At 44.4% G+C, this 10178-nt stretch overlaps 1 protein-coding gene across 1 annotated transcript; it reads right to left on the reverse strand.

The window, feature by feature from the left end:
- Window positions 1-4635: 4635 nt before the first annotated feature.
- Window positions 4636-9899, reverse strand: TRIM21 (tripartite motif containing 21). The gene is made up of 6 exons (XM_004708899.3): window positions 9177-9899; window positions 8610-8705; window positions 7372-7602; window positions 6833-6855; window positions 6057-6157; window positions 4636-5733 (listed from the first exon to the last, which is right to left on the reverse strand). The coding sequence occupies exons 1-6, from the start codon at window positions 9582-9584 to the stop codon at window positions 5186-5188; spliced, it is 1407 nt and encodes a 468-aa protein (XP_004708956.1). The 5' UTR covers window positions 9585-9899; the 3' UTR covers window positions 4636-5185.
- Window positions 9900-10178: the final 279 nt, after the last annotated feature.

The following is a 10178-nucleotide window of genomic DNA, read 5'->3' on the forward strand; positions in this document are numbered from 1 at the left end:
CCAGAGGAATATTGTGTATTTCATTGATGCTTTACTGCACCCTGGTTGACTCATCCCTTCCCTGTGACCCCTCTGTGTGGGGATTGTTCCATTGTCTACAGATGGGATGTGGGTCTTGGTTCCAACCCCCCTCGCTCTCAACAACATGCCTTTGTTTGTTTGTTTGTTATGTGTCTTCTGATGCCTATTGCCTGGTCCTGATGACTCCTCATGATTGCACCGGCAGTGTGCTCCTTCCATGTGGGCTTGTTGCTTCTCTGCTAGATGGCCACTTGTTTAACTTCAAGCCTTTAAGACCCCAGATGCTATATCTTTTAATAGCTGGGTACCATCTGCCTTCTTCATCACATTTGCTTATGCACCCATTTTGTCTTCAGCGATTGTGTTGGAAGGATGAGCATCTCAGAATGCTGATTTGTTAGAACAAAGTGTTCTTGTATTGAGGTTGGGTATGAGCAGAGGCCCAAAGTCCGTCCACTACTTCAGGGTATTGCTGCATAAATATACATACATAGGACAATACCTCTATTTTTGTGGATGAGTGTATTTACATATGTGCACACCTATGCTTATACCTCTACCCATTGCTTTGCTTCCTAGGTCCTTCCTCTGTTTCCTTTTACCTTCCTCTTGCACCACCATCACTTTCCCCCTATTTCCATCTCATTTTTACTTAGCTAGCTTGCTGTTGCTCCAACACCGCCAGGACCTCTATCTCCTCCTTGTTGTGACTCTAGTTCCATAGCTGTTCCCCTGTCTATGGCGCTGCCTGCACACGGCACCCTTCCCTTGCCACCCTCTTCCCCCAAGCTCCCCCAGCACTGTTGGTCCTGCTGCTTACTCCTCAGGCTTGCTTCCCATGCCTGTCTTATGTAAGAAGGCAAACCGATTATGACATAGACCAAACAAACAACAAAACCCCCAAAAGATTGAAAAAATAGACATAATTCCAGGTCTGTTCGCTGACCTTCATGACTTTGTGGGGGAGCTCTGGGAACTGGCCCTCCCAGTCTGAAGTCCATTTTTGGTGTTCTTCAGGGGTTTAGTAGCTTTGATTTGCTCCAGTTGCTGATCTGTTATGTTCCCTTCCTGGTTCACCTTTCTTTCTTAATTTACAAAGTTGTTATTCTTGGGGTTCCTTAAGTTGGAATGGACAATCTATAGTCATGTTTGCTCCTTGGCTGCCCAGGAAATAGCAGGTTATTTGTTGTAATGACAACTGGAAGACTCTTGGGAAGCATAAAGAAGATCACTTAGTTAAGTGTCTTGTAGCCTTTGTTCCATGCATATGTAATTGGACTTCAAAAGACTTCATGGAAGAAATAGGTTTTCTCCATGAACTTTTTAAAGGCCCCTTGTATTGTTTTCATTGTTATTATGTAAAAAAATAAAACAACATCCCTCCAGAATCCGCCCCCCCCAAATTATGCTGAACAGACTTTCAATAATTGAGATGTGATCAATTTAGCTTGCTTCCCTCTGACCTTCGGGTCTTGGGACTCGGACTGCAGTCTATCACCTCACTTGGTTTCACCAGCTCCCACAGCCTTGTGCACGAGGATGACCCTCCACACAGTTGTCTGAACTTTGGACTTGAAACTTTACGGCACCCACAAACACGTGAATCATTTCCTTAACGTTTCATGAGTTTCTGTGCGACGTTGCTGTGCATTACAAGACCGAGGGATGTGAGGGAATATACTAAGGGGAAATGGTGTGCAGGGGAATGGAGTTGTAGAAGATCTTGGAAAAGTTTGACATTTGGGGCATCTTTAATCTCCACTTCCTTCTCACTAGTCTGGTATTAATTTTTCCAAAATAAATTATTACCATATATCCCATTAGCATAATTTGCTTATTCATTCTTTTATTTTATTGTTTTTAAAATATTTTTTTAGCTTTATAGAACAATTTGGAAGAGAATTTCAGATTCATAGAACAATTTGAAAGGCAATATACAGAATCCCTCATCACCACCAAACACGATTTTCCTCATTAGTAATATGACAATTATTATGCTGCATTTATTATAATTGATAGACTAAGATGATATAGTACTATTAAGTAAAGTCCATACTTTATTCAGAGTTTCAGAGTCTCTACCTAATTTCATTTTTGTTGTTGTTGTTCCAGCATTCCAATCAGAATACTATTAGTTGTCATGTCTCTTTAGGATCTTTGGGCCAAGGCAATTTATCGTACTTTTCTTATTTTGGATGAGTTGGACAGTTTTGAGGAGTAGTGGTCCGAGATTTTGTGAAATGCCTCTCAGTTAAGCTACGGTAATGATTTTTCTCATGATTAGAATGGGGTCATGTGTTTTAGGAAGCAAGTCACAGAGGTAAAGTGCCCTTTTCACCTCGCGGGTACAGGAGAGCACTAGCCACTTGACTTTATCTCTATTGATGCTGCTGCTGATCAACTGATTCAGGTGGTTCTCATTACGTTGTTCCAATCATTAAGTTGGGCAAATAAGACTTGCTCCCTTTTTTGAAGGGAGTAGGGTGGGGTGTGAGAATTATGCTTTGCATACTTTTTACCTTACAAATAATTATCTTAAGAAGGTCAGGGCTGTGAAGATATTAGGTTCTTCCTGCACACTGGAAACTGCATTTAGAAAAGTTCTTAATAATTTACATTCTTGTCAGAAATGCATAAAAACCACCAAAAATAAAAATAAAAGAAAACTTAGGGCCTCTAATACATGGCATGTGTTATCAAACAGAATTAAACACACACAGACAGCATAAGGAAATTTAGATGACTGGAATTTCTAAAAATACATTAATATATATTCAAATATTTCATTAAAAAGTAAACAGAGTAACTATAGAAGAGGGAAAACATTTTTGGCAGTTACATACCAAATAAGGGATTCATCTCTAAAAACTATCAAAAACATCAACAATAAAAAAACAACTAACGGAATTAAAAGATGGACACTTCCACTAAGAAGACATTTAGATGCCCAACAAACCCATAAAGAAAAGAAGCTCCCCGGCGAGGTTCCATGGTCTAGCAAGTAGCCCTGGGAAGTCATGCCCAGTGAGGAAAGTGGTGGGTTTTTAAAGGAGGGGCTGAGGAGGGTCCCTTTGGGAAAGGGTTGGGCTGAAGCTGCTGGAGATTTTCCACTGCTGTCGTTTTCCTTAGTCTAATTGTCCAGCCATTGCAGGTGGGGAGGAAAGACGGTTATCCTTGGAGCCAGTTCCAAGAATTGTCCATCAGCTTTGTTTCCTGGTATGTGCAGGGAGAAGGATTGAGGCCCTGACAGCCTGTCCCTGACCCAACAAGCATGGGTTACAACACAACGTAAAGACTAAAATCCTCACAACTAGACCAATAGGTGCCACCATGCCAAATGGAAAAGAGTGAAATTGTCAAGGTTGTCATCTTGCTTGGATCCATAATCAATGATGATGGAAGCAGCAGTCAAGAGATCAAAGGTTACATTGTATTAGGTAAATTTACTGCATAAAACCTTCTTAAAGCCTTAAAAAGCAAGGATGTTACTTTGAGGACTAACATGGACCTGACCCAAGCACTGTGTGCACTTTGTATATGTATGTGTATAAAAGCTTTATATGAAGAAGTACTTACTTATATATCAAGAAGGCATCTTAGCCTAGTCAAATCCATGTCTGATTATAAGTCTGATATTATCTGACCAGTGCCCTCTTCAGAGTCTTTTAGCTGCAGGTCCATGATGTGGTACAGTGAAGCGGGAAACTGGGAGATCATGGGCAGGTGAGTGCAGAGTCCCATATGGAAACCTAACAACGGGTTGACAGCACTCGGGATCGGTGCTCCATTATAGGCTGACTCTGGAGGCAGGCGGATTTCTAGCAAGCAGCAAGGCAAAGGGGCAGAGAGAGGGGGAAGTTACCAGTTTCTCTTTATAAACAGGGCACACCCCCAAGGAGGCATCAGCAGGCAGGTTAGAATCCACCCCTACAGCTTCCTACAAATTCAAGTTGACATAAAATTATCCAACTATGACACCATGGTACTTTCAATAGCTTCATATCCATGTGAAAGTTGGACCCTGATTAAGGATGACCAAAGATGAATTGACGGGGTTGCGTTATGGTGACGGGGTTGCGTTATGGTGACGGGGTTGAGTTATGGTGCTGGATAAGGATATTGAAGGTTCCGTGAGCTGCCAAAAGAATAAACAAACCTGTCTTGGAAGTGCAGCCAGAATGCTCCCTAGAGGCCAGGTGGCGAGACTTCGTTTCACATACTTGGATATATTAACAGGGGCAAGTCTCTGGAGGACACCATGCTCGATAAAGCGGAGGGGTATTGAAAAAGAGGAACGTCCTCGACAAGATGGATCGGCACAGTGGCTGGAACAATGGGCTCAAGCCCAAGAACAATTGTGAGGATGGTGCTGGACAGGCAGTGTTTTCTGTCGTTGCGCACAAAGTTGCTATGAGTCAGAACCACCTTGACGGCAGCCACCAACAGCAACAATGGACTCTGGACAATGTGTCTAGTAGGAGCTTTGCAGCCAATAAAACTAACATGCAAATTATCCTGTGACTGGTATTTAGGAAAGAGCATAGACCTTTAGGTCAGAACTAGATTTGAATCTTGGTGCATTAATTATTTTATGTTAGGCCTCGTGGAAGGTACTTGTTTTCTCAGTGACTTTTATTTCATTTGTAGAATGGGAATAAATGGTATTAACCTACAGATTAACCAAAACTATCTAAGTACACGCTTAGGGTACCAGAACAAGAGGGACATGATAACTAATCAAATTTAAAAATGATAAAACTATGTACAATAAACTTATCTAAAACAATTTATTTAGAACACTTATACTATTGATTTAATTATATATTCATATCTCATACTATGTTGAAAAAAATTAACTTTGAATTAGATAGGGAAACAGATGTCCATGTATTTAAATTTCTTGGTTATGCCTGGTTATATTTTTATTGTAAGAATGTAATAGAACTAAATGAATGAAAAGGATCTTGAACATTGATGACACAAAACAGGCTTTAAATCAAATTTAAGCTCTTTATCTTTTTCTGCCTTAGCCTATCTTTAAAACATTGGTAGACTAACCATCACCTCTCCTAATCCAAAAAGACATTGTGGCGTCAGAGAGATCAAGTAAAGCAATAAGCTGGTGATGTGCAGAGGGACACCACCAATCATCAGTCGATCTCTACTATGGCAGTTTTAGTGGGCACAGGGTCAGAGGGCCTGCATTTTCTCCTATGTCATTGAAACCAGCATTGAAGAAGGGCCTCAGAGGCCCACCAAAGGCACATTCAGAGAAGGTGTAGATGAGGGAGCCATGGTCAGTGACATTGTAGAAGGAAACAGTACAGGTGTCACAGTCCAGGAAAATCCCAACTTGGCATGGAGGCACTTGAAGGTGGAGCGAAGTCTTAGGGGAAGTGCCAGCTGCATACTGTCCTTTGTTGCACATCCAAACTGTCCAGAAGCCATTCTCAGGGCTGAGCAAGAAAGGGCCCTTTCTCTGCACAGAGTATCTGCAAACGCCCAGGTCCCAGGCTTTCTTTCCAGTCACATCTACTTCCCAGTACAGTTTTCCAGAGTCGAAGGACTGGGTCCCCAGGACCATGGGATAACTGTCAAACCTCTCTTCATTTTTAGGCAACTCCTGGCAGGTGTCTCCAAGTCTCACTTGTTTCAGATCTTCAGAAAGGATGAGCCACGGGTTGGCTGTGTTTGGATCCAGAGTGACATGTACTGTAGAGAGGAGATCACAGTCAGGTTGGGAGAGGGCAGGTGCTTACAGGGGCTCAGAGGGAATGACCAGTGGCCTGTGCATGTGTAAACTACAGGATGAGGATGAAGGCATGACTCAGCCTCAGTGTGTGAAGAAATGGCACCCCAGCAAATTCTGGCCCTGGTATTGATCTTCACTATCTCCATGCTGCCTTCCTTCCTGGACCCTGCCATCTCTGCTCCAGGCTGCTGCTCTCTCCCATGTTCGGCCTCAGGCCCGAATCCTCACTGTCTCCTTCTGCTCCCCAACAGGCCAGTGGAACAACCACTAGAGCTCATCTCACCTCCGCATGTCCTTAGCATCTTCTTCAGCCCAGGCACACAGCACTCACTGCTCAGGTCTGGGCAGTCAATGTCCACTTCCTTCATGTTCCAGGTCTCACTCCTGAAAGAAACCAGAGTTTGAGACCCACATCTCCAATTCCTGTCACCCACTTCTGGGACCAAACTGCCAGAAACCCCCTCGTGGATAATTGTGCCAATTTAATCCAACACAAATATATAAACCCCTCCTGAGTTCAGTTACTGTGTGTAGGAAATTCAGTTCGGATCCAGGAAGTCCTGATAACATGAGCTCTGCTGCATTCACATAGTTCCCATCTCTTCTCCAAGCCTGGTCACCGTCTAGGCACATTCTACTACATCTTATAAGCAAGGCCATCTGCTAAACGCTGCATCCCTTCTGCAATAATACTTGAGACATCTCACCCAGGCCGTGGCTGTTCCTTGTGGCTTTCTCTGGGGTTTGTAATTGGTTACATTCCATTGAAAAAAGGATGATCAGCAGGTTGTAGACCCAAAACATTTGAGAATGTCCCTGTGTGTCAGGGCTTCTCTTTGTGAAATTATTACAGTCCAATCACTGTGGCCAACTTGGCCACTGGGAGGCCCATAAACCAGCCGACTGAAACTAGGAAATACGTGATGGAGGAGCAGGTCTTTGAGACTAGGGAGGAGGGTCGGCAAAGTATTAGAACATGTTTTTCTAATGCATTAAACCTTTTTCTAGTGTATATTCTTCCTGCCATCCCCATCCCTTACAAAGAAAGTTTCTCCTTACCTTCCAAGGATACTTCCAATCCCCTGAAGAGAAAAGAGACAGAGAGTAAGTTCTAGAGTCTGGTTTACCACTGAGGCTTTAGTTCTAGGCGTGATGTGACCCATACTTGCAGTTTGGGCACTGCACCAGCCCCTTCTAAGGGCAGAAAACCATCGATGACCAGCCTGAGCTGAAAGGACATGTGGGTGGTTGTGGGGTGCAAAAATAATTTCTTTTAGAAAGATCCAGATAAGACTAGTCCCAATGAGGTGGAGATTTTTGAAGTAGATTGCTAGACCTTTCTTCCAAGGTGCCTCCGGGTGGACTCCGAACTCTCAACTTTATTCCCTTGTACCGCCCAGGAAATCTGCTGCATGGACTAGTCCCTCCTAAACCTGTCTTTCTGTGTCTTGAAGACAAACCATCAACGAATTCGTATGTGGCTTGTTTTATTTAAGAATATTTGAAGGATCCGGTTTCCATTTGTTCTCAGGGTAGACCGAGGGAACAAGCCCCACCCTCTCCTCTTCCATCTCACAGGGAGCCCTTGCTGGTCTCACCTGCAGCAGCTCCAGTGGGGAAGCCCGACTCCTTTGCTCCAGCTCAGAGATCAGCTCCTGCAGGGCCTGGCTTTGCTTGGCCAACTGGGCCTCCTTCTCCCCAAGGAGTCTCAGGTGAGCTCTCTCATTCTCCTCTAGTTTCTGCATTTGCCTCTGTTCCTCTTCAGCCAGAAAGTTTTTCTGCTGCACAAACTCTGTGTGAATCCTCAATTTTTGTGCCTCAACTTTTTTCTGTCATGTGAAGGGAAAGAAAGGTGTGAGAGGTGTGTTTCTTATCAGCATCAAGATTCAAGGATAATGGTGTGTGGCGCCTATTTCTGTCCTCTGCTAATTCACCACTCTGGTTTATTGGGCTAGAGAGACTAGTGGGTAAGGCATCTGGGACTAAAAGGGACTGGGATCGGTGGGGCCCAAAGAAACTGGCCCATAATCACAGCTGCAGCAGCCTAGGACAATCCTTCTTCCAAAAGCTAGTCACCTCTCAAATGTGTCCCTTCCCCTTCATTTCTTCACAAGTTATTGAAAGTTAACACCTATTTACTTACCACCCCCAACAGCCTCACACAGATAGGCTTACAATAATCCTACATCATGTGAAAAGGAAGTTTCTGGAGTATTTCTTGCTTGTCCTCCTTGGTTGGTGACTGGAGGGGTACTTCTTGACACTGCAATCCGAGTCCTCCCTTCCTCCTCATCCTCTTCTGGGATTAGTTGCCCACAAACCCTTCCCTCTCCTCTTCAGTCTCTGACCTGCCCCTCCTCCACTAGCAAATCATCAGTGTGAAACAAGCTTTAGTTCTCCACTATATTTTGAACCAGTGAGCTGGACATGGTCAAGCAACTCCCTGCTCAGGCTTTAAGCCCACTCTTCACAGCCCTTCTCCTTTATTAAGAGGCACAGTGGTTAGGCTTTTCTCTTGAGAGACCTGTGTGCCAGGCACCAACGTACTGACACTGTCATGTGCTGAGACTGGGCTCAGAAGAGCAGAGAGCTTTCGGGTATGTTTTCGCACCTCAGCAACCTCTCCTATAGACTCAGTCTTTGAGTTTGTTTGGAATTTCTCCTTCTAGCCACCTTCCTTTTTATACCCCTCATATCTGGAGATACAGAGGGTATCTGGTTCAAAGAGAGTGAGATATAGCAACTCCAAAACTATTCACACCGGGCCTTCCTGAGCTCAGGATCTTGAATTCTGCCCAGGCTTCTGAACTAAGATCTCTTTCAGGGTGACTCTTGCCTTCCAGGCTGCTCTCTTGTCAGTAACATCGACTTCCAACTTCTCGGCCAACTGCTGCTTTCTTCTCAGTGTTCTTAATGCCACCTGGAGCCTCTCCTGCAGAGAACGAGAGCAAGTTATTCTAGACTATGAAGTAGGGTACAGTAGCGTGGGGTGGGGGAAGGTCATTTTGGTTCTTAGAAAAGTCAAGGTGAAGAAAAGAATGGAGTACTAGAGTCTAGGTGGGGTAGGAATTCTTCGGATGGAAGATTTCATACAAAGTCTGATGTATTTTTGTACAGTAGAACCACAGGGTGAGGGAGCATTAATTACTTTCCTTTATTAACCAGGAAGCCACATGGAAACATGATCTTTGCAGTATTTCCCCATAACATATTCTCTTCTCTAAGGAATGAGAAAGTTATATTTAGTCTGCTGTTCTCGACTTAGATCAGACTTGGAGGGAGATACCCTTTCTCTCCTCAGTCCTTCAATGCCAGAGGCTGCTCTCCCCCATGCCAAGCCCCGGGGAACAACACATGAATCAGGGCCCATCTTGTGCTTGCCTGCTCATGCGTCATGCCTCACCTTGTATTCCTGGGCAGCGTCCCCAACAGGGACAACAGAGTGGTGATGGTGTTTCCGAGATTGGGCACACACCCAGCAAAGGACTTTCCCATCTTCCTCACAAAACAGGTGAAGTGTCTCTCCATGCACCTCACACGGATTCCCATTTGCATCCCTGTTGGCATTCTGGGCCATTTGTCTAAGGTTCTCCACCATGTTGGCCACCTGCCGATTTGGCCGGATGTTTTTGAGCAGAAATGTGTTCCGGCATATGGGGCAGGCACCACCCACACTGTTCCCAGCCTGAGAGATGCATTCTTGGCAGAAGCTGTGGCCACATTCGATGCTCACAGGTTCCACCATGGGATCCAGGCAGATAGCACAAGTGACCTCCTCCCACAAATTTGCCATCGGAGTTGGTGAGGCCATAGGGGCAATAGGCCTCCTAAATCACACCACAGAGATCTTGTACGGAACTAGTGGGGGGAGGAAAAAGGAAAGGAAGAGTTGTGTGAGAAAAACACAATTCAAAAGGAAACACAGAGGAAGTAAAAGCAAGAACATTAATCTGAATAACAAGGACTTTTCTCTATAGTCTGACCAGACAGAAGGGGACCCTTACGTCTTTAAAAGGTGGTGGAAATTGCCCAAAACACTTTACACATCACACAGTTTACCACTGTACTTTCTCGTGTCCGCCTCGTCATAAACCCTTCAAAAGTTTCTTGTTACAATCCAAAGGAACAACAATCCAACTATCAGGGAGGAATGACAAAAGGAAGGAAGAAAGGAAGAGATTATGGGATGGAAAATAAGTCCTTTGCCTAGCCTACGACTGAGTCCATTCAAATATACCAAGCTGGCTATCTGAGGCATGCCCAGTAGCTAATATGGCTGGAAGGGAGGTCAAGTGGGAGTGGCTGAGTTAGGGGCCTGTGGAGTTCCCAGTCTTCACACTGGGCTCATGTCTACAAATCGCCACTTTGAGAATCCTTCTGATGATTTAATATAAAGATTTCTCTC

The sequence above is a fragment of the Echinops telfairi genome, unplaced genomic scaffold (assembly GCF_000313985.2).
Source record: "Echinops telfairi isolate 266 unplaced genomic scaffold, ASM31398v2 ScPeMD7_1713;HRSCAF=2227, whole genome shotgun sequence".
NCBI lineage: Eukaryota > Metazoa > Chordata > Mammalia > Afrosoricida > Tenrecidae > Echinops > Echinops telfairi.